Raw genomic sequence first — 25,171 nt, forward strand, 5'->3', positions numbered from 1 at the left:
CGGTTCAACACCTGCTGCAAACCACATCCTGCCTCACCTCGGTGCAGAACAAGCTAATAAGTTGGATTACAGTCACAAAAATATCCCCATTGTATGTATATATATATATATATATATATACATATATATATATATATATATATATATATATATATATATATATATATATATATAGTGTCATAGGAATCTCTACTGGAAGATGTGAACACAGCACTGCTAACAATCCCTACCAGCACCATCACTGAGACCAATCAGCTGATATATGCAACAGCGGCAGTCATCCTAGAGATGCTTGGCTACAAGATGAACAGCATGAGTAGCCGGAGTGACCAAGAACCTCCATGGAAAAGAAGGCTCGAGGCAAAAATCATGGCAACACGGAGAGAAGTCAGCTTCCTCGCAGAACTAAGCAGAGGGGTGAATCTCAAGAAAGAACTGCCCAAGAAATACAGAAAGCTGTCAATAACTGAGGCACTGGAGACTGCTAAGCAAAGACTCACAGCCCTAGCTACCTGCCTAAAGAGATACACGAGAGAAGTGGAGACCAGGAGAATAAACAGGGTGTTCTCCAACAATCCAGCTAAGGTCTACTCTCAGTGGCAGGGTAGTAAGACCACAGCAGACCCACCCAGGGCTCAAACTGAGCAATACTGGAAGAGTATCTGGGAGAAAGATGTGTCACACAACATCAATGCCCAATGGCTGGCAGGCTTGCAGGCAGAGCACAGCAACCTCCCAGAACAAGAGCCAGTAGTAATTACAACAGCAGATGTACAGGCAAGAGTGGCCAAAATGAAGAGCTGGACAGCTCCAGGGCCCGACAAGATTCACACCTACTGGCTTAAGAAGCTAACTGCACTCCATGAACGCCTTGCAGCACAAATGAACCAGCTGCTAATATCAGGGACCCACCCAGAGTGGCTAACCCAAGGTCGGACAGTCCTCATTATGAAGGACACCCAGAAGGGAACAATACCATCAAACTACCGGCCTATAACCTGCCTCAGCATCACATGGAAACTCCTATCAGGCATCATAGCGGCCAAGATAAGTAGGCACATGGATCAGTACATGAGTAAAGCACAAAAAGGGATTGGCAATAACACCAAGGGGGCCAAACACCAGCTACTGATTGACAGGGCAATCACCCAAGACTGCAAGTCCCGCAGCACCAACTTGTGCACTGCCTGGATTGATTACAAGAAAGCCTATGACCCAATGCCACACACGTGGATACTGGAGTGTTTAAAACTGTACAACATCAACAGGACTCTAAGGAGCTTCATTCATAACTCAGTGGGGCTGTGGAAGACAAGTCTAGAGGCCAACTCAAAGCCAGTGACCCAGGTGAGCATCAAATGCGGCATATACCAAGGTGAGGCCCTGTCCCCCCTGCTGATCTGCATAGGCCTGAACCCCCTCAGCCAGATCATTACCAAGAGCGGCTTTGGATACCGGTTCAAGAGCGGAACAACTGTCAGCCACCTCCTCTACATGGACGACATCAAACTGTATGCCAAGAATGAGCGTGACATGGACTCCCTGATTCACCTCACCAGGATATACAGCAATGACATCGGGATGTCATTCGGACCAGATAAGTGTGGACGAATGGTATCTAGAAGAGGGAAGGTGATCACAACTGAAGGGCTTGAATTGCCTGAAGGGAACAGAACAGATGTGCAGGACAGCTACAAGTACCTGGGGATCCCACAGGTAAATGGTAACCATGAGGAGGCAACTCGAAAGTCAGCCACAGTCAAATACCTACAGAGAGGAAGACTGGTCCTGAAGAGTCAGCTGAATGGCAAAAATAAGATCCAGGCCATGAACACCTACGCCCTACCAGTAATCAGATACCCTGCTGGCATAATATCCTGGCCACTGGAAGAAATGCAAGCCACTGATATCAAGACAAGAAAGCTCCTTACAATGCACGGAGGGTTCCACCCTAAGTCCAGCATACTGAGGCTGTACACCAAGAGAAAGGAGGGAGGCCAAGGACTAGTGAGTGTCAGAGCCACTATTCAGGAGGAAACCAAGAGCCTCCATGAGTATACCAAGAAGATGGCCCCCGGTGATGATCTGCTAAGTGAATGCCTCAGACATCAAAAGCCCAGTAAGGAGGAACAAGAGGAGCTATCATGGACAGACAAAGCCCTGCATGGCATGTACCACCGAAAAATTGAAGAAGTGGCTGACATTGGAAAAACATACCAGAGGCTGGAAAAGGCTGGACTGAAGGACAGCACAGAGGCACTAATCATGGCGGCACAAGAACAGGCCCTTAACACAAGATCAGCAGAGGCCAGGATATACCACCTCACCTCACACACGTCCTGCTTCCAATCTGCTCCTTAGGGCGGGGGCGGGGCCAGAGTGGCCATGTTTCACCTGTCTTACGTCACACGGAGCAGTCCATTATCCAGACCCTGGAGGGGTGAACTGCTTGTTCTACATGGATATTGTGGACCTGCATCAGCGAGAGAGAAAAAAGGACATAGCAAATATATTTGATGTTTTTCTCATTTCATTACATAAAATATTTATTTAACTTTTTATTCAATTATGTCCTCAATGGTTGGTGAAGGTTCATTTAATGACTTAACAGTCACTTGTATAAATACTGTCAGCACTCCGATAAACACAGTTATAGAGATGACTGGTTTATTATCAGTCAGGACGCTAATGTCCTAATTTTGGGAACGCCAGGCCGCTCTGGGTATTTGGTTTGTTTGGATTCTCTCCCTCTGTGTGTGTGTGTGTGTGTGTGTGTGTGTGTGTGTGTGTGTGTCTTTCATGCAATGCAGCAACTGTATAAAGTTGACTTCAGCACCACGGACAGCGACATGATTACTCTATATGTCATTGTTTGTGTGCGTGTGTTTGTTTCACGCAATGTGTAAAAAAGACCTAGTCGTTTTTTAAAAGACTTTTCATTAGCATTTCACCACAATCGGTAGCACTATGACTAATCTATGTATTTCTGTTTGAGAGTGAAAAGAGTCTCTGAACCGTCTCCTGTCTCCACTCCTCCTCCTCTTCCACCTGCTGCTCTGGAGGAAAGAAAAGAAACTATTAGAACATTTTGACCATCAGGATGTTTTTGTCTTCATTGATGAACCTCTATATTTGTTTGTTGCTTTATTTTCACTTCGATTGATCAATATGTCAAAGTAGTGGTACAGATTACTTGTGTTTTTCATCAAATAGTTTACCATTTACACATTTTTCTTACATTAAAACAAAAGTTAGATTTGAAACGTTAAAGGATAAGTTCGGTTTAAACAGTTTTGACATTGTTCATATAAAGATGTATAACAATATACTCACTCAGAAGGGTTTTCTGATCCGAAAAGTGGTCCGGGAGAAAGTTAGATCCATAGTCGAGCTGCAGACCTCCATATACAGTTAGCCAATTGGGCATGTGTGGCGCCGGCTCCCAAAATGGCTTTAATCATCCAAAAACTCATTAATTTCACCAATAGTTCCTCATGGTCCGCTCAGCCTCTCCTCCACCACAGCCTGGTGTCGCAAGATACATGCTGTTGCGGTTTTACAGATCTCTGAAATGAATACGGTGATCAGGATGTAAACTGAAGTACATTCACCAAGAGACACAGTAGGTGGCGCTGTGCACCAAAGTTGTTGGTCGCCACCCGCTCCAAAGAAGAGGAAGCACATCTCTGAACTGCAAACATCTGCTTCTTCTGTGTGTGTACACTCAGCTACTGGCACAGCATCTGGCAGCTGCGTGATGTGCCGGCATGCAGGTTCTCCTGGAGGCTTCCCTCTCAGGGGCCAAGAAACGTCTCTCAAACATGATTCCAAGAACCTTCTTTGGTCTCACTCAGAGAAATAACGCCACTCCACCAGAGATTTGAAATGTTCACCAGATTTTTATTCACTCACAGGATTACAGGTTACCATAAAAAATTGATAAAGTAAAATCCCAAAAAATGAAGAGATCAAAGAGAACTGATTTTGTGTTGCTTCTTACATCTCTCACATTTCAGGCATGTATTATTTTAATATGGTCAATTTAGGTGAGCAGCTCTTAGATTTTGCCAATCATAAAAATTTGTTTTTTGTCTAAATTTGGTATCTGGCTGACATCAGCCTCGGAGGTCACCTCTCTCCAGATTTCAGGTCAGGGTTCCATCTTTTCTCTGATAATTCAGAAAGGGAAAGCGAGAGCGCCACCCACTGGAAAACAGGGTCTACTTATATGCTCCGGTCCCATGGACATGTCCTCTGATGCTGTTTCGTTACCAAGGAAACCAACCACAGCCTCAGTTCTCAAAAAGAAAAAAAAAAAAAAAAAAAGTGAAAGACGAGAGAAAACAAAAAACAAAACATGCAGGCAGTGAGATCCACACGAGTTCTTCAGGCCCAGATCGAACCACTCAGGACGTAATACAAACTGGTCCGGTTCCATACAGTTCAACACCTGCTGCAAACCACATCCTGCCTCATCTTGGTGCAGAACAAGCTAATAAGTTGGATTACAATCACAAAAATATCTCCTCAGTTCAACACAGTCAGCCTGAGCGGAGCAGATGGTAGTATATGATGAAATGAGCATCCATGAAATGACTGAAAAACATCAATGAAAAAGGAGTAAAAAGGGTAAAAAGGAGATTAAAAAAGGACATCCACCGTGGTCCAATATACAGCAAAACAAGGCTCTTTTTCCACCAGGGTCCACAAAAGGAAAAGGAACCTTGTTCCACTGTCTGTGGGAACCTGTTGAGATTCATCATTGCTGTAAGAAGCTCATAAAAACCATCTGGTCTTCACAGCAGGAAGGTTCAGAGGACCGACTTCATCCCTCCACTGCACTCCGCTCAGCGTCCGCCCGGTCTGCCGGTCTGCCCCCTGCTGGCCTGCAGAGACATGATGACACACAAGAGTGAGGAGAGTCTGGCTCCACCCAGAGCTCCAGAGCATCAGCAGAGAGGTGAACAGTACCTTAAAGTACAGCCACAGCGCCCCCTGCACCAGCAGCAGAGACAGCGGCACCACCACCCATCTGACCACCACAGCTGTTGGATCTGAACACACAGAGAACAATCAGCGTCTGTCTGAGGACTGCTGGGAGTGAGACCATCAGAGTCCTCCATCTGGGCTCCATCTGGGCTCCCAAGGTCTGGATCAGGTCTGGGTGGCGCTACAGAGACCAAACCCCTCCAGACATGTCTGTCCCTTCCATCTTCCTCCAGCTCTGATGGCTGGACTCCAAGTCTCTCCCAGACCAAAGCAGAGAGTCCTGGACCCCCTCGGGGCCTCCTCCCAGTGGGACCTGCCTGCTGGACCTCTAAAGGGGGGAAAACCCACACATGTTCTCTGGAAGGGTGGAGTAAAGGAGGAGTCAGCTTCTTCTTACCGGACACAGACAGAGACAGCAGGCGGCTCTCTGACCAGAAGTTGTGTCCAAAAACATGGAGGTGATAAACACAGCTGTAGTTTCCCCGGTGGGCGGGCTCTGCGGCAGGAAACAGGAAGTGTGCAGAGTGATTGACGGCCGGCTGGGTGGAGTTGTAGGAGGTGTTGGAGGAGGTGAAGGTGAGCTGGAAAGAGCCTCCTGGGTACTGTGGCTGGATGGAGCAGCTGATGGTGAAGGTGGAGCCCCAGATCACCTGGAGCCCCTGCTGCTGGGCCTCAGAGACCCCGAGGATGGAGGAGGACACAGAGATGACTGGATGGAGCAGTAAGTCTGGAAAACACACACACACACACACACACACACACACACACACACACACACACACACACACACACACACACACACACACACACAAGTCATTCACAGAATTTTAACTCTGACTGTGCCGAGTGAGGAACACACCATTGATGAACTTACCTGAGCAGGTGAGATTATTGCTGGAGTCATCTTCATTGAGAAATTTACACTTCATGAAATCAGTTCCAGACTGAAAGCAGTCGTCCAAGATCACCACTGTAAGTGTCGAGTTGACTGAACGTGTCCAATCTGCAGACACAGCAGAGCCGCACTGAAGATGTGAACAAAAAACAGCTGCTTTCTCCAGAGACCACCGGGAGATGTCTGTTGGTCTCCAAACTCCAGAACTTCTGATCTGCAGAGAACCTGCACAGCGACTGTTTTCTCCCACCAGCCTGATTTCAGGAAACCCTGAACGAAGAGAAGAGTGAGAGGATGGAGTGAGAGTGAAGAGAAGAGGAGTGGAAGCTGCAGCTCCTCTTCTACCTGAGCAGGTGAGTCCAGCAGCTTTATCAGGTGAGCAGCTGCTTCTAGCTGAGCCTGAGCTTCTACAGTCCAGCAGAGCAGACTCATGGCCTCCACACTGGAACTCTGGGCTCCACCTGGGAGTCTGCACGTCTCCATAGAGCGCCCCCTGCAGGACTGAAGGAGGCCCACAGCCCAGCTCCCGACACACCACCTGTGCATCCTGCAGGTCCAGGTCTGCTTCACACACTGAGGACCAGGTCTGGTCAGACGGGTTAGTCTTCACCTGCAGTCTGCCTGAACAGCGACTGGATCCATTCAGCAGCCGCACCCCGTCTGAACACCAGGGTTGGGGAGGAACGGATCACATGTGACAGAGTTACATAAATAGGATACAAAAGAAGTGTAACTGTAATCCTTTACAGCACATAAAACATTTGTAATATCATTACAGGTATATCTGATAAAAACATGGATTACTCATGAGGATTACACTTGAAAATTAGATTGAATATTCCAGACATATGAGCTGTCCAGGCTTTACTGCAGAAACCATGACACTACCATAGAGCAGTGATGGCAGTCGCTGCATTAAAATAAACCTCATTACTATTTTTAGTCACAAGTAAGCCAGGGGCGTCACTAGGTGTTGAGTTCAGGGGGGTTCAGCCCCCAGGAGATGCACAGGATGTGAGCAAACAGAGCAAATCTCCACAAACAGCTGACAAAGACTGAGAAATTATTCATTATTTCAGTCTTTTTTTTTGATACAACAAAATATGTGTTCGCAGAGTCGATTTAGATTTAGATTTAGATACTCCTTTATTGATCCCCAAAGGGGAAATTCAGGTGTTACAGTCGCACCAGCAGATACGATAAAAATGAGAATAAAAAGACAATACAACAATAATACAATATGACTATATACAAATAAAGTGACCAGATGAGTGACCAGATAAAAAGACAATAAACATATAAAAAATAAAAATGAAGAATCGGTGTTAAGAATTCTTCAAGCTGCAATTGACTTTGTGTGTGCTCTTATTTTGAAGTGAGCGCTCTTATTGTTGAAACCGCCTGCACTTCCTTCCTCCTCCTCTGTTCAGCTACTGCAGCATTTATGATGATGTAGCAGTCATTGATGATGTGAGTTACTTTAAAAGTGATGAGAAATGAATGTGTATGTTTCATATGCATCGTCTGCTGGCGTTGTGGGACTTCTGAGCTGTGTTTATGCCGCCTAAAATGTTCGTTTTTATGCGTTAGCATAACCGCGAGTTAGCATCTTGAGCTAACTCTTTAGTGTGTATTGGCTGTTAGTCTGAGGTTGTATCTGATCTGTATGTTGATGATTTCAGGTTGGGTCCAGTTTGTTTTCATTCCTTGCTCTGTGTTTGTTTGCTCCATTGAATGCATAGTCGTGCATATGTTAATTCAATCTTTATTTCTGTTATTCCAGAAACTGCTTGCTTCCTTGATTTGCTTGCTCTGCTCTGCCATGCTTGGATTTGTTTCCTTCATCATCCAATAAATTCAGAACTGCAGTAAAAGCTCCATCTCGTTCTGATGACTCATGTGCTCTCTGACTGGAGCCCTACAGTGGTCAGTTACTCCTCAAAATCAGCATTCAGAGGTCAGCATCCTGAACAATCGGCATGAGGTGCAGTGTGAATAACAGACAAGAATGTGAATGTGTTCAGCATGATGACAGTCCATGGCTTCCACTGTTATTAAAGAGTCTGTTGGCAGTGGGCACAAAGGAGTGCCTGAACCGCTCTGTTCTGCACCTGGGTGCGACGAGGTGATGGCTGAATGAGCTGCCCATCTGTCACAGTTCTCCGTGAGAGGGATTATCTAAGATGGTATCAATTATATCCCTCATATCTCTCCATGCTCTATTAGTTCATCAGTCCATTGTATGTGTGTGTGTGGTTGGCCCGTCCTCTCCGCGCTCCAGCTGGTGACCGCCGTTGCCATGGGGATGTCCTCCAAAGAAGCAGTCCAGAAAGGGAGGAGGAGGAGTCATCACAGAATTTTTGGAGGTAGCAGGAACCAGAGTTTAAGCGGAAGTCACAGGTATAGAGAGCGAATAGGAAAGGGGCCAAAACAGTACCTTGGGGTACTCCGGTGCTGCATGTCACCACCTCAGAAGCACAGCCGTTCACTCTGACATACTGCGGCCGGACTGTGAGACCGTCAGTAATCCAGGCGGGATGTTAGGGTGCAGCTGCATCGCCAGCAGCTTGTCCCTCAGGAGGCAGGGCTGGATGGTATTAAACGCACTGGAGAAGTCAAAAAACATGATTCTCACAGTGCTACTCTGCTTTTCCAGATGTGAGAGGGACTTGTGGGTCAGGAAGATGATAGCATCCTCCACACCAATGCATGACTTGTATGCAAACTGCAATGGATCCAGGAAAGCAGTTAGCAGTGACCTCAGGTGCTGAAGAACTCGCCTCTCAAATGTCTTTATGACATGTGACGTGAAAGCCACAGGTCTGTAGTCATTGAGTTTGCTGGGACGTCCTTTCTTAGGTACTGGAACGATGCAGGTCTTGCACAGGTTGGGCACCAACATCAACCTCAAAGAGAGGTTGAAGAGGCACTGAAATACTCTTGCTAGCTGCCAAGCACACAGCCTGAGAACCCTGGGGCTGTTTTTGTCTGGCCCACTGGCTTTGCCAGGGCAGAGTCTGGAGAACTCCTTTCTCACCTTGCCGGGAGTAATCTCTGGACAGGGTGAGGAGGATGAGTACAGGGGAGCGTCCATTATCCTCAGGCTGTTCAGAAGAAGAGAGCTGGGAGGAGGGGGGATGGAGGTAGTCAAGGGCTGGATGGGCGTTAGGACAAAGTCTCCAGCAGACGTGAGAATAGGTGCAGAGATGGTGGGTGGCAGCCCAGGTACACTGACCAAGCTCACCTGGCGGGGGGGGGGGGGGGGGGGGGGGGGGGTTCGTCAAACCTATTGAAAAATAGGTTCAGCTCAGAAGCGAAGTGCGGGTCTCCTCCCACTCCAGGTACAGGCTTACAGCAGCCTATCACCAGTTTCATTCCATTCCACACTTCTTTTGTAGTTTTTCTCACCCATCTTGGCCTCAATTCTGTCCCTGTAGTTGTTTTTGGCCTCTCTCAGCTTCCTCTTTAGCTCCCACTGGGCAGCCCTGAGCTCCTCTCAATCCTTAGCCATGAAGGCCCTCTTTTTTCTGTTGAGGAGGGTGTTGATCTCTTTGTTAATCCAAGGTTTATTGTTTGGGAAGCAACAAACTTTTTTCAATGGGACAATGGTGTCCTCACAGAAGCGTATGTAGTCTTTAATGCAATGAGAGAGACCCTCTATGTTGTCACCGTGGTCCTCCTGAAACAACTCCCAGTCTGTCACATTAAAGCCCTCCTGGAGGGCCAACTCTGTGTCTTTAGACCAAACTTTGATAGTCCTTGAGCTGGCTGCCTGCTGTTTTACCAGTGGCCTGTAGGTGTTGTCAAGGTGTATCAGGTTGTGATCCGATTCTTCAAGAGGTGGGAGAGGAGAAGAGCTGTATGCCTCCTTCACGTTGGCATAGAGCAAGTCCAGGATTTTATTTCCTCTCGTTACACAGTCCACATACTGCTTAAAGGGCAACTCCGGTTTTTTGACACCTGGACCTTATTTCTAGGTGTGTGCATGCTCATATACTCACTCAGACAAACATCGTGCAGCTCGGAGTCCTCCAGAAGTTATTTAGATCCAACCGATTTAGGGGGGGCCACAGCAAGGGGGCTTCAGCGCGGGACATAATCTCTGCAAAATCACTCATTTCGGCTATATTTTTTCATCCATCGCCAGTGTTATCATAAAGTCAGCTCATTCACTGTCTTCAGGTGGGTCAGCTGACCCACCTGAAGATGGTAGATGAGCTGACAGTTTTCGGTAACTTAGCCACAATTAGCTCGGATGCGAACGTTGCGGAGCTCCTCTCCCCAGCAGAGAGGCACTTTGAGTCGGCCTCGAGTGTGACGGCGTCCGGGCGTCTGACTTCCAGGGGATCTAAATAACTTCTGAAGGACTCCGAGCTGCATGATGTTTGTCTGAGTATATGAGCATGCACACACCTAGAAATAAGGTTTAGGTGTGAAAAAAAAAAAAACGGAGTTTCCCTTTAAAGGTCGTCTGTTTACCTTCGAAAAAAAAAAAAAAAAAAAAAAAAAAAACTTATGTTACAACCAGGGCTCTTAAAGGAGGAAGGAAGTAACATAAAACCCAGATGTGGAAGGTAAACAGAGGTGTTTAATAAATAAAAAGGGTAACAGAAACTAAGGGACACCAAAAGCCGAACTCAACAAGATGAGGGGAAACAAAACTACTACAAAAGGTGATCCCTACTGATAAACAAAGCAAACGCTAACTAAACGGCCACACAACTGCACAGGCAGTTCAACAAAACTCAAGGCTGAACACAGAGATCAGTTTTCTACAGCCGAGCCAGACGAACAAGGAGAGACAGGTCACTGATCAGACACAGCCTCTCTCAGACTGATCCTCCCGCGAAGCTTTTGAGGATGAGGCTCCTCCCATGGCCATCCATGATTGGAGGCCACCGTATCCTCCCTGATGGTCTGGTGCCTCAGCCAATTATTCAATTATCACCTCCATTCCTGGAGGTGAAGCAGAGGCAGAGAAACAGCCACACCTGCACGTACACACAAAACACAATACGGCAGCAGCCGTAACACCCCTCCCCTTAAAAGAACAACCCCTGGTTGTTACACAAAACAAATGCACAAATCACAGCAGAGGTGTACTTTTTCAAAGTCTGGACCGGGCATACGCCAAGATGTTTTTACCTCTTGTGTCGTGTTACCAGGTTGACCCTACACAATCAGGGCTCGGCGCATCAGCCGTTGGTTATACATTCGAGCACGGGACCTGAGCAGGTCGTGGTTGGCGAACACGGCAACCGGCCAGGGATTTGCTCCAACCCACACCTCAGAAATGCTGGAGTGCACTGGTAGAGCAGGAGCGGGTGGTTAACATCAGATTTTAGAGCATGACATTGAGCGGGCCCGACGCTGAACAAAAACGGGAAACTGTCTATGAGGCCACCGACGTCACGCTGCTGGTCAGGTGACAGGTGATTTAGTGCCGAGGGAAACTTCTGCAGGGTTTCAGAATTTGGGAGGCGAGCGCCCTGAAAAGCAGAATGGCGCACAACTAAGTCCTCTAGAGGACATCGGGAGTCTGCCACCATCGGAACACACGCGCCCGGGGAAAAAGGTCCTGTACTAACGGAGCGCGTCGGGATGACAGCAGGAGTCTCATCCTCCAACTTGATGGAGGAGTCTGGCTTCTTCTCATTCTTGACCGAAACTGTAAATTCTGATTTCAGAAAAGTGTCAAACAGGGGCACAATGTCGTCTTCTTTGTCTTTCTTTGCCTGAGCTCTGGTGCTCACACAGGCCGGGGACAACTCGGAATCTGGTTTGTCAATGGTACTGGACTTGCGGTACATGGGCACAACCAGCATCTCTAAGGTGGGAGTCACCTTGCCCCCAGCAATGTCATTTCCCAGCAGAAACGCAACGCCTTTAATCGGGAGGGCAGGGCAGACAGCCACCGGGAACACTCCAGACACCAACTCGGACTCGACATGCACGTAATGCACTGGTCGAGGAACATAACCCAGCTCGATTCCATGCAGCACCACACCATAACCGCAGGCAGACTTTACAGAAAATGGCAGCACACTTGCGAGAATCACTGACTGTGAGCAGGCAGTGTCTCGCAGAATGGGCACCGGGCGCTGATCAGCAGGTTCACCTGGCAACGACACAGTCCCTTCGAAAATAAAGGGTTCGAAACATGAATCAGGCTTGTCACTATGACTGTCAGTGTCCAAAGGGTTAATTTCAGAATTAATCAAGCCGACACCTTTTGACTGTGGCACACTTTTGGACATCTGCTCCTTGCGTTTTAGGGCAAGGCAATCAGCGATGACATGTCCAGCTTTGTGACAATAGAAACACTCACGTTCTTCTTTGCGCAAGCCTTGGGATTTTAACACCCCACCAGCACTAATTGGGGAACCGAGAGGTTTTTCTACAGGAAAAGAACTCTTATGCGTGAGCACGTATTCATCTGCTACCACAGCAGCAGCAGTGAGCGAACTGGACTTTTGCTCATTCAGGTGCATAACAACACGATCCGGAATACAATTTTTAAAGTCCTCTAACAAAATGAGCTCTCGCAGGGATTCAAAATCAGATACTTTAGATGATGCAATCCACTTATCAAACAAAACCCCTTTATCTCTAGCAAACTCACAGAAGGTCTGGCTCGGTGATTTTTCGCTGTTCCTAAACTTCTGCCGGTAAGCTTCAGGAACTAGCTCATAAGCACGGAGGATGGTGGCTTTAACACTGTCATATTTCAGGCTTTCCTCTACAGGAAGTGCCGAAATTGCTTCCTGGGCTTTACCGTGAATTTTGCACTGCACCAGCAGAGACCAAAACTCTGGCGGCCAGTGAAGAGCGGAGGCGATGCGCTCAAATGCGCTGAAATAGCTATCAACTTCCGACTCTCGGAAGGTGGGAACTAAGATGACATTTTTACTCACATCAAACGGGCCGTGATCTGAGCTGGTGGGAGCAGGATACATACCAGCCGATGAGCGGAGCACGTGCGTCTCCCTCTGAGACTCGAGCTCCAGCTGGCGCATGCGTACCGCCGTCTCCGCCTCAATCTCAAGCCTCCGAATCTCCAGCTGTTGCTTGAGCCGTGCGTCTCTCCTCTCCACCTTTTCCTGGGCTTCCAGCTTCAGCCGGGCGAGCCTGACCTTGAGCCGGGCCTCGCTCGCTGACCCAGAGCTGGCTGAGGAAGATGAGGAGGAGCCGGAGCCTGCGCGGACATGCCTGTCCAGGCCTGTCGGCAGTGCAGCACTCTCAGCTTCACTCCTTGGAGACGTCTTTGTGTGAGGCTCAGCGTGCATGGTGGCACTGGCGGCGTCGCCTGAGGTACCATCCTGCGGTCCAGCAGGTGCCTGCATCAACTCCCGCTCCACCAGAGTGCCAATGATTAAAGATTTTAGATCTTTTTTCAGAATTTGTCGAGGGTAATCAATCTGAAAACTAGTGGCAATTTTAATCAAGTCATCTTTTCTACGTTTATCAATTAACTCGAGGGAAGGTCCAGCGAGAAACTTATCAATGTTAAAGTGCTCCATTCTCCGCGCTGTACAATGACACAAAAGAAGAGAATCCCCACACAACAAAACCCTAATTAATTACACCACACCTCCTCAGGAACTTTAAGGCATTCCCGGACGAGCCCCCACTTATGTTACTTCCTTCCTCCTTTAAGAGCCCTGGTCGTAACAACAGGAGCAAGAAAGACATGATTTAAATCCCCACTAATCAGTATAAGGGCGCTGGGATGCTGGGTTTGTAGTCCCACGATCACAGAATGTATGACGTCACTCGCGCTGGTCGCTGCAGACGATGGTAGAATGTAGACAGCAATAACAATGGCAATGTTGGTGGCGATTTCAACCAGTGCAACTTACGGACTGTACTCACTGGATACCACCGGCATGTGGATATCCCCACCCGTGGCAAGAACATTCTGGACCATGTCTACAGTAATATACGTAATGCATACAAGGCAGGACCCTGCCCCCCCCCCCCCCCCCCCCCCCCCCCCCCTTCGGAGATTCAGACCATATCTCTCTGTTCATGTACCCGGCCTACAGACAAAAACTCAAATGTACCCAGCCTACAGACAAAAACTCAAATGTACCCAGCCTACAGACAAAAACTCAAACAGTCAAATCCTGTTATCAGACAGGTTCAACTTTGGACGCCAGAGGCTGTGAGCACTTTGCAGGACTGTTTTGCCACCACAGACTGGGATGTGTTTCGAGCTGCAGCTACTCGGGAGGACTTTTCTGTCAGTATAGATGACTATGCTGACCATGTGAGTGGGTACATTAGCACTTGTATTTCGAACATTATACCAACTACACAAGTCAGGAAGTTCCCCAAACAGAAGCCCTGGATAAACACAGAAGTACTGCTCCTGCTGCGCGCTCGCTCTGCTGCATTTAGATCTGGCGAGGAGACGGAGTACAAGGCTGCGCAGTACCGACTGCAAAAGGCCATAAGAGCGGCCAAGAGGCAATACAGAGTGAAGACGGAGGGCTTCTACTCTACTAACGACTCCAGGAGGATGTGGCAATGTCTGGATCACATCACTGACTTCAGGACCAGCTCCAGCTCCACCGCCATCAGACAATCTTCCAGATGACCTCAATGCATTTTACACTTGCTTTGAGGACACCACTAACTTCACTTCTACAGAGCATATGCAGATCTCAAACACTCAACTCTCTTCTCCCCCGCCAATCATCTCTTCAGCCCAGGTGCTGAAAACCCTGAGGAGGATCAACCCCCGCAAAGCCCCAGGTCCAGAGAGTATTCCCGGGCGGGCCCTCAGAACATGCGCTGATCAGTTGGCAGATGTCTTCACTTCCATCTTCAACCTCTCCCTCAGCCAATGCACTGTCCCGACCTGCTACAAAACCACCACCATCGTTCCCCTCCCCAAGAAGAATCCTTCCTGCCTGAATGACTACAGGCCAGTAGCACTCACTTCAATCATTATGAAGTGTTTTGAGAGAGTGGTACTGCCTCACATTCAGAGCAGCATTCCAGACACCACAGATCCTCTTCAGTATGCCTACAGGCCCAACAGGTCCACCTCTGACACTATCGCCGCCGCACGCCATCTTTCCCTCTCCCACCTGGAAAATAAAGACTCCTACGTCAGGATACTCTTTATTGACTATAGCTCCGCCTTCAACACAGTTATGCCCCTCAAACTCACTCACAAACTGTTATCTCTCGGGCTACACCCAGCTCTCTGAAACTGGCTCCTGGATTTCCTGACTGGCAGGCCCCAGACTGTCAGGATAGGAAACAGAACTTCAGCCAGCATTAGCACCAACATCGGGACCCCGCAGGGCTGTGTTCTCAGCCCCATCCTCTACACTCTGTTCACCCACGACTGCGTCGCATCCCACCCAGAGAACATCATCCTGAAGTTCGCAGACGACTCTGTGATTGGTCGTATCACAGGCAGTGATGAGGCGGCCTACAGGAGGGAGGTGGACAATCTGGTGACATGCTGTGGAGACAACAACCTCACTCTCAACACAGACAAGACTAAGGAGATGATAGTGGACATGAGGAAGAAGAGGAGACCCCACCAGCCACTGTTGATCCGGGACCTTGAGGTGGAGAGAGTGAGCAGCTTTAAATACCTGGGGTTCACATCAGTGACGCCCTCACATGGACTCTTAACACAACACAGGTGGTTAAGGAGGCTCAACAGTGGCTGTATTTCTTGAGGAGACTGAGGAAATTTGGTATGTCAGCCAAAATCCTCAGCAACTTCTACAGCTGCATCATTGAGTCCATCCTGACTAACTGCATCACTGTGTGGTACGGAAGCACCGCTGTGAAGGACTGCAAATGCCTGCAGAGAGTGGTAAAGACTGCCACAAAGATTACCAAGACTCTTCAACCCTCTCTGCAGAGCATCTATCATTGCAGAGTCCACAGGAGAGCTGCCGTAAAAATGTGTTTACAGTGTGTTTACAGCTGCAGTTCTCAAACTGTGGCCCCCGGACCCCCAGGAGTGAAAAATTGTCAAATAAGCTGATAATAAATTAATAACCATGCTGAATCAGTTACAAAAAGAAAGTGTATATCTACATGTAGGCAGCAATGCACCAATTAAAGTAATTCCTCCCACAGCTATGGACCAATAAAAACTCTGACCTGATTGATCCAGATCACTAACCAGAATTCTGATTCTGATTCTGGAAAGACCAAGATGAAGCCATGAAGACACCGACATAAAGCAGAACCTGATCACCAAGAACCAGAGTTCAGAGACTGAACAGAGGAGAGAGTGGGGAGCACATCAGCCTGGAAACAGTAAGTAAATATTCATTTTTTAAAGTCAGCAGAACATACCTGAGCAGGTGAGTTTCAGGGTGAAAGAGAAGCTCCATGATACCACACAGTTCAACAGATCAGATCCAGATTGAAAACATTCTGAGTCGATTCTCCACATAGATTGATCTGACATATGACTTGCTTCAAAAGAAACAGCAGAGCCACAGTTCAGATGTTCACAGATGAGAGCTGCTGTCTTCAGGGTGTAGCCATCGTTCATCACAGGTCTCTGTTCACCAAGATATTTCAGCTCCAGACTTCCTGCACAGCGACTGGCTCCTCCCACCAACCTGAACTCATCGGCCCCTGAACCCAGAGCAGAGAGAGAGGATGGAGTGAGTGTGAAGAGAAGAGCAGTGGAAGCTGCAGCTCCTCTTCTACCTGAGCAGGTGAGTCCAGCAGCTTTACCAGGTGAGCAGCTGCTTCTAGCTGAGCCTGAGCTTCTACAGTCCAGCAGAGCAGACTCATGGCCTCCACACTGGAACTCTGGGCTCCACCTGGGAGTCTGCACGTCTCCATAGAGCGCCCCCTGCAGGACTGAAGGAGCCCCGCAGCTCAGCTCCCGACACACCACCTGTGCATCCTGCAGGTCCAGGTCTGCTTCACACACTGAGGACCAGGTCTGGTCAGACGGGTTAGTCTTCACCTGCAGTCTGCCTGAACAGCGACTGGATCCATTCAGCAGCCGCACCCCGTCTGGACACCAGGGTTGGGAAGGAATGGATTACACAGAACAGAGTTACGTAAATAGGATACAAAAGAAGTGTAACTGTAATCCTTTACCGTACATAAAACATTTGTAATCTTATAACTGGTATATCTGATAAAAACATGGATTACTGATCAGGATTACACTTGAAAATCTGATTTAATATTCCAGACATATGAGCTGTAAACAGATGCATGCAACGTGACACTGTGGTGCCGAAGAACATCAGTCGGAGGCGGAGTGAACTGATCCAACAGAACTTCTTTATTCTCCATGAGAATCAGGAAGGACCACACAGCACACTTGGTGCAGCGCGTTATATGTGCAGTTGAATGAAGTCTCCCAGCAGTATGAGTTTATTCCTCTGAGAGACTTGCGAGAGAAGAACATTGAGGTCTGAGTAAAATACTTCCTTGTCATGCTGGTCAACAGGGAGGGTAGGAGCATGTGCACAGATGAGAGTCGCTTTCCTGTTGTCACTTAAGTTTAGCTGCAAAGTCATGAAGCGCTCATTTACACCAACAGGCAGATGGTCTTGGTTCCTCATTATCTCGGTCTTGATGGCAGATTCCACACCATAGATCCTTTTCGATGCAGTAGGCAGACCTTTCCAGAAAAAGGTATATCCTCCTCCATCTTCTGTGAGTTGTCGTTCATCCAGGAATCATGTTTCTTGAAGCGCCACTATATCAAAGTCGAGTCTTCAGAGTTTGCGGGCTATGAAGACTGTGCGTCTCTCCGGTCCATCAGATTTATCATTATCCATCATCGTCCTTACATTCCAGGTTGTCATTTTTAATGGTGTTTTCCGCCCACTTGTTAGGTGAACCCGCTGGACACGGTCTTGCAGCCAGGTTGGATTGGAGACAGACTATGTTTGGAGCACCTTTTCTAGCCCCTTCCTCAATAGAGGTAAGCAGAGTGGATCCTAAATAGGCCTCTGCTTCGTCATGGAGGCAACTACTACTTTACTTTCTCCAGTCCTGAGTTGAATGACTGACAAATCCTCCACCGACTATGGTATGCATTTATTTGTCAGGGACAGTGCACAACAAAACATTAACCAAAAGAGGAGAGATGCTTGGTGCCCGGTTATAGCCGAATGCTAATTTCCACCAGTAGTCCCTGGGCAGGTTGATGTTTAAAGCAGTACTATGCAAGATTTGCTTTAGCGCTCCCCCTACAGGTCTCCTGTGAAAGCTCACTGTCGTAAACGTCCTCCGACCCCCCTCCCCCACCCCCACCCCCCCGCCCCCACATGCAGAGGGCGTCCCACTCCCGTTTCCTTTTTTTCCACTCGTTAGACAAAGTTTTTTTTCTGTCTTTTTGGTTCTGCCATATGTGAGCACCCAAGGGTGGCGTTGCTAACGCTAGCGATGGTTTCATGTTTGTTTTACACGCTTTTGTTAAATCTTCTGCAGCGGCAGTTCCTTGCACTGCCCGGGAACTTCCTCTGGTTGCTCCCTCTGTCATAGACATGCCTGCCTCGCACACTCAAACACAACAAAAAAACAAACGCACTTCGAACTCACTCGCACTCCAACAGCTTTTATACTTGTAATCCCGTTTGAGAGCCGTAAAGCAGGTTTGTTCTCGCGAGATGTAGTCGGTCTGCTCCTCTGAAATTGCAAGCGCTGTTTTCAGAACACAGACCCCAGGGGGAGTGAAGGGACAGGGGAATCACCATGACAAGTCTTTGTTTACCCCCACAGGGATTGTGAAACACATTTATTGAGGTAAAAAAGTTGCAAAGTTCTGCTTTAACAGAGAGACATTTAGAGTTAGATTACAATGACCAAAAGAAAAAAAAAATAAACTGTTAAATAAAAACATGTTTTTGAGCAGTCTTTCTGCACACCCATATACCCAATCACTCCCTCATTCACTCTCTTTCAGATCACCAGTCTCTGTCACTCACAACACTACAGCGCTAATGTAGACATATTTGTTTTGAGAGCAGCCATTTCTTTGTCAGACGTACGAAAGTGGGAAATTCTGTGCAAGTCAAGATCTCTATTGGTAGTTTATTCCAATGTTTTATGGCCACATATGAGAAGACTGTTCTGGCTAAATCCGTATTATTGTTAGAGACACGACATTCTCCTCTAGAAGAGGAGCGCGTCACTCTTTCTGATATTTCTGATGTTAAAGAGATGAAACTTCTCAGAGGTGGAGCCAAACCATAAAGTAACTTAAACAGTAAACAGAGATTTGTAAAGATAATTAAGTTTTCAAAACTTAAGATCTTGTATTTAGTAAGAATAGAGCAATGGTGGAATCGTCGAGGTTTCTTATCATGAATCTTGACCGCTTGTTTATATAATGATTCAAGGGGTTCCAACACTGTTTTGCATGCCTGAGACCAGGATGTCATACAATACATAAAACGTGACATAATCATAGAATTTAGATACATGAAAGAAGCCTCATTACTCAGTGACCCTCTGATGTACTTATAGTTTCAGAGAATAAATTTGAGGGAGTTGCAGAGCTTCTTTGTATGACTTTTAAATGTTAGTTTTGAGTCCAGAGTAATTCCTAAATATTTAAAATCATTAGCCATTTTTATTTTGCTTTCATTAATAAAAATATTTGGAGGATCTTTTAAATTACGCTCATTTGTAAAATACATGGCAACGGTCTTGTCAACGTTAAGCGTTAGACAAGAACTCTGAAGCCAAGTCGCAACTCTTTGCATCTCTGCAGTCAATCTCGTGGCAACCTCAGTTTCATTTTCCCTATGAGTGAACTACGTGCTGGTTTGTGACTAGGAACTTCCAGGCTTCACTTCCCTGTTCCCAAAATCATCTCCAGTCGTCACAAGGCTTTTCCTGAGTGATGCAAGCAGTAGCTGTGCGTGGTGAAGAGCAGAGTTGCACAAACAGAGCTCCATAGTCTTCATCAGGTGTGTCTTGGTCCGATGGCAAGGGAACCTCAAAGACCGGAGGCATTCCTTTTTTTTTTTTTTTATTCATTCATTTCAGGCGATTTATAACTATGCAAAAACAGAAAAATTCCAATATGATAACATAAACAAAGAATGCCTGAAAAAGGGAGTAGGAGGAAGAAAACTTATTTAATCTTACCCCCAAGCTCATCTATGGAAACACTACGAGCAGCATAGTTATATTACAAGACAAAATGTAATAAACAGTAGACAATAACAATTAAAGCCGCAAGTGGCATTGGTCGGGACCGAGCCGCCGCGCCGGCCCGCGACTGAGATGTCCACCCACTAACATGGGAGTTGTTAGCATCTCCCATCCACTAACATGTAGGTTTTAGCATCTGTAATCCACTAACATGGAGTTGTTAGCATGTCCCATCCACTGACATGGAGTTGTTAGCATGTCCAGTCCACTAACATGGAGCTCTTAGCCTCTGTCATCCACTAACATGGAGTTGTTAGCATGCCCCATTCACTAACATGTAGCTGTTAGCATCTGTCATCCACTAACATGGAGTTATTATCATTTCCCACCCACTAACATGGAGCTGCTAGCATCAGTCATCCACTAACATGGAGTTGTTAGCATGTCCAATCCACTAACATGTAGCTGTTAGCATCTCTCATCCACTAACATGGAGTTGTTAGCATAACCCATCCACTAACATGTAGCTCTGAGCATCTCCCATCCACTAACATGGAGTTTTTAGCATTTCCCTGTCCACTAACATGGAGTTGTTAGCATCTCCCATACTCTAACATGGAGCTGTTAGCATCTCCCATCCACTAACATGGAGTTGTTAGCATGTCCCATCCACTAACATGGAGCTGTTAGCATCTGTCACTCACTAACATGGAGTTGTTAGCATGTCCCATCCACTAACATGGAGTTGTTAGCATGTCCCATTCACTGACATGGAGCTGTTAGCATCTCCCATCCACTAACATGTAGCTTTTAGCATCTCTCATCCACTAACATGGAGTTGTTAGCAGCTCCCATCCACTAACATGGAGCTGTTAGCATCTCTCATCCACTAACATGGAGTTTTTAGCATGTCCCATCCACTAACATGGAGCTGTTAGCATCTGTCACTCACTAACATGGAGTTGTTAGCATGTCCCATCCACTAACATGGAGTTGTTAGCATGTCCCATTCACTGACATGGAGCTGTTAGCATCTCCCATCCACTAACATGTAGCTTTTAGCATCTCTCATCCACTAACATGGAAATGTTAGCATCTCCCATCCACTAACATGTAGCTGTTAGCATCTCTCCTCCACTAACATGGAGCTGTTAGCATCTGTCATCCACTATCATGGAGTTGTTAGCATCTTCCATCCGCTAACATGAAGCTGTTAGCATCTCTCATCAACTAACATGGAGATGTTAGCATGTCCCATCCACTAACATGTAGCTGTTAGCTTCTCCCATCCACTAACATGGAGTTGTTAGTAGCTCCCATCCACTAACATGGAGCTGTTAGCATCTCTCATCCACTAACATGGAGTTTTTAGCATGTCCCATCCACTAACATGGAGTAGTTAGCATCTCCCATCCACTAACATGGAGTAGTTAGCATCAAATCTGCCTTTTATTTCAAAAGTCCTGGAAAAAGTCGTGGTTAAACAGCTTTACCGCCACCTACAGGACAATAGTTTATTTGAGAAATTTCAGTCAGGATATAGAGCTTATCACAGCACTGAGACTGCGTTAGTTAAAGTCACTAATGACTTGCTATTGGCGGCTGACGCAGGTCTAGTCTCAATCCTGGTTCTCCTAGACCTCAGTGCAGCTTTTGATACAATTGACCACAATATTCTCCTGCAGAGGTTAGAATGTGAGGTTGGCATCAGAGGAAAAGCCCTCTGCTGGTTCAAATCCTATTTATCTAATAGGTACCAATTTGTTCACGTTAACCAACAGTCCTCACCGTGCTCCCAGGTCAGTTATGGGGTTCCTCAAGGGTCGGTGCTCGGGCCAATTTTATTTCTGTTATATATGCTTCCTTTAGGGAACATAATTAGAAGTCACGATATCAATTTTCATTGCTATGCAGATGACACACAACTGTATTTATCTATGAAACCTGATCAAACTAATCAAATAGACAGACTCAGTGACTGTATCAGAGAAATTAAAACCTGGATGACTACGAACTATCCCCATAAACTGAGAGTGTCTATCCAAACAGATTATCACCTTAGATAACGTCAGTATATCCTCCTCCTCTACTGTCAGAAACCTCGGGGTCTTATTTGATCAGGATATCTCATTTAAAGCACACATCAACCTGGCTTGTAAAACAGCATATTTCCACTTGCGCAACATAGCTAAAATAAGAAACATTCTACCTAGAAGCGATGCAGAAAAACTCATCCATGCATTTGTTTCCACTAGACTGGACTACTGCAACTCCCTTCTCGCAGCCTGCCCAAAAAGTGTATTAAAAAACTTTCAGTTGGTTCAAAATGCGGCCGCCAGATTATTAACTGGAACTAGAAGACGTGAACACATTACTCCCGTTCTAAAATCTCTTCACTGGCTTCCAGTCGAGTTTAGAGTTAGATTTAAAATCCTTCTCCTCACTTACAAAATCCTAAATGGGATGGCTCCGACCTATCTCCAAGATGCTTTAACGCCTTATCAACCAATCAGAGCACTTCACTCTCAAAATGCAGGGTTACTGGTGACTCCTAGAGTCTCTAAATGGACACTAGGTGGAAGAGCCTTTAGCTATCAGGCACCGTTTTTATGGAACCAGCTTCCAAGTGGTGTCAAAGAGGCAGACACAGTCTCCACATTTAAGGTTAGGCTCAAGACGTTTCTCTTCGATGCAGCCTATGATCAGGTCAGCTAGGGATTCTAAACTAAACTAAACTAAACTAAACTAAAACAAACCAAACCAAACTAAAGTAAACCAAACCAAACCAAATTACAGTAAACCAAACTAAACTAAACTAAACTAAACTGTCTCATGCTAGCTGTTGCCAAAGCTGTCCGTCCCTGGGAGAGGGATCCCTCCATACTGTGGTTCTCCCCAAGATTTCTTCTTTTCCCACTGGGTTTTTGGAGTTTTTTCTTGCCGGATGTGAGGGTCGAAGGCGGTGGTTGCTTCATTCTGTCTCGTTACTGTAAATATTGACATATTACCATTATGCTTATTCACTGTTTTTACTTTTACCGACCAATGTAACATCTTGAAGCCCTCTGAGGCAACTGTTGTTGTGATACTGGGCTATACAAAAATAAATTGAATTGAAATTGAATCTCCCATCCACTAACATGGAGTAGTTAGCATCTCCCATCCACTAACATGGAGCTGTTAGCATCTCCCATCCACTAACATGGAGTAGTAAGCATCTCCCATCCACTAAAATGGAGTTGTTATCATCTCCCATCCACTAACATGGAGATGTTAGCATCTTCCATCCCCTAACATGGAGTAGTTAGCATCTCCCATCCATTAACATGGAGTTGTTAGGATTTGTCATCCATTAACATGGAGTTGTTAGCATTCCTCATCTCGAAACATGTAGCTGTTAGCATCTGTCATCCACTAACATGGAGTAATTAGCATTTCCCATCCACTAACATGTAGGTGTTAGCATCTGTCATCCACTAACATGTAGCTGTTAGCATCTGTCACCCACTAATATGGAGTTGGTAGCATCTCACATCCACTAACATGGAGTTGTTAGCATCTCCCATCCACTAACATGTAGCTGTTAGCATCTCTCATCCACTAACATGGAGATGTTAGCATCTCCCATCCACTATCATGGAGTTGTTAGCATCTGTCATCCACTAACATGTAGCTGTTAGCATCTCTCCTCCACTAACATGGAGCTGTTAGCATCTGTGATCCACTATAATGGAGTTGTTAGCATCTTCCATCCACTAACATGAAGCTGTTAGCATCTCCCATCTGCTTTTGAGAGTCACTGAGTGTCAGAGTTTGATTGACAGCTGCTGTCAGCTGTGTAACTGCACCGTATGCCCATATATGGTCATGTCCGTGTGGAGAGAGGAGAAAATCAAAGCTTCTGTTTGGGAAACAACTGCTCCTTGTTCTATTCCTGTTTGGCAAAACTGAACAAAAAATATCACGTTTGACAGGAAAATTAGTTGTCTTTCAGTTGGTGAGGCTTTCAGAGCAGTCAGACTTTTGGTTTGGAACGTAGAGGCCTCAGTTTGTGAGAAACGCGAGATTTTTCCCCATCCGGCTCCATTATAACTGAGAGCAAAAAAAATGCAGAGTGCACACCATTTCATTAATTCCAAACAGTTCCAGATTTTCACCCCACACACAGACACACAAAAACTTTTACGAGTAGTTCGAATTCTGGGTAATGTAAAATTAGCATAACCTCTCAAATCATGTGTTTGCTCTCGAATTATAAAGAAGCGTTGAAGATTGGTTGGTAATAATTTATTGAAAGCTTTAAAAAGAATGATTGATGTTATGTTTTACGAGATCATTGAATTTAAACAACTTTGATTGAGTAAACAAATTATGTGTATGGTCTAAGAAACCCACCTCACGAATGATCCGCACAGGTCGTTTTTGTAGCAGAACTGGAGGATTAATTGTGCTCTGGTAGGTGTTTCCCCACACTTCAACACAGTATGTCAGGTAAGGGAGGATTAAAGAGCAGTAAAGTGTGCGAAGTGCATTCACATCCAGGTAAGGTTTTGCTTTGTTTATAATTGAGAGACTTTTGGAAACTTTAGTTTTAATGTGTTTGATGTGTGGTTTCCATGACAACTTGTTGACAATTACAACACCCAAAAATGTAGTTTCACGAACAAATTCAATAGGTACACTATCAACCAAAGGTTGCATCTCTGAGTTCATTTGTAGATTACCAAATGTCATTGCCTTGGTTTTTTTCAATATTTAAAGATAACTTATTTATATCCATCCATTTCTTTATCACTTTGAGTTCTTTATTTACTACAGTTATTAATTCATTATAATTGTCATTACTATAGAATATATTTGTATCATCGGCAAAAAGGATTAGTTTCAAAGTCTGGGATACATTAAAGATATCATTTATATAAATGTTGAACAGTTTGGGTCCCAAGACAGACCCATGGGGCACACCACAAGCAATCCCAAGCACATCTGATCCAAACTGTCCCATTTGGACATACTGAGCTCTTCCAGTCAGGTAACTTTTAATCCAGTCTCCTGCCACACCTCTGATTCCATATTTATATAATTTATGAAGTAATAGAGTATGGTTAATGGTGTCAAATGCTTTTTTTAGATCGATAAAAATGCCAATTGCATGCAGTTTCTGGTCGAGTG

The 25,171-nt window shown here is 46.1% G+C and overlaps 1 protein-coding gene and 1 long non-coding RNA gene across 2 annotated transcripts in view; both read right to left on the reverse strand.

The window, feature by feature from the left end:
* Nucleotides 1-4,395: 4,395 nt before the first annotated feature.
* Nucleotides 4,396-5,471, reverse strand: LOC115385804 (uncharacterized). The gene is made up of 3 exons (XR_003931178.1): nt 5,387-5,471; nt 4,972-5,054; nt 4,396-4,886 (listed from the first exon to the last, which is right to left on the reverse strand). It is a non-coding gene; the product is annotated as an uncharacterized LOC115385804 (long non-coding RNA).
* Nucleotides 5,472-11,405: 5,934 nt separating this feature from the next.
* LOC115385806 (scavenger receptor cysteine-rich type 1 protein M130-like) overlaps nt 11,406-25,171 on the reverse strand; it is a 48,076-nt gene continuing 34,310 nt past the window's right edge. The window contains exons 8-11 of the mRNA XM_030087882.1: nt 16,847-16,894; nt 12,843-13,052; nt 11,638-11,768; nt 11,406-11,423 (exon numbers count right to left, since the gene is read on the reverse strand). Coding sequence (XP_029943742.1) covers nt 11,406-11,423; nt 11,638-11,768; nt 12,843-13,052; nt 16,847-16,894 — 407 coding nt within the window. The remainder of the gene's footprint in view (nt 11,424-11,637; nt 11,769-12,842; nt 13,053-16,846; nt 16,895-25,171) is intronic.

This window comes from Salarias fasciatus, unplaced genomic scaffold (assembly GCF_902148845.1).
Source record: "Salarias fasciatus unplaced genomic scaffold, fSalaFa1.1, whole genome shotgun sequence".
Taxonomy (NCBI): domain Eukaryota; kingdom Metazoa; phylum Chordata; class Actinopteri; order Blenniiformes; family Blenniidae; genus Salarias; species Salarias fasciatus.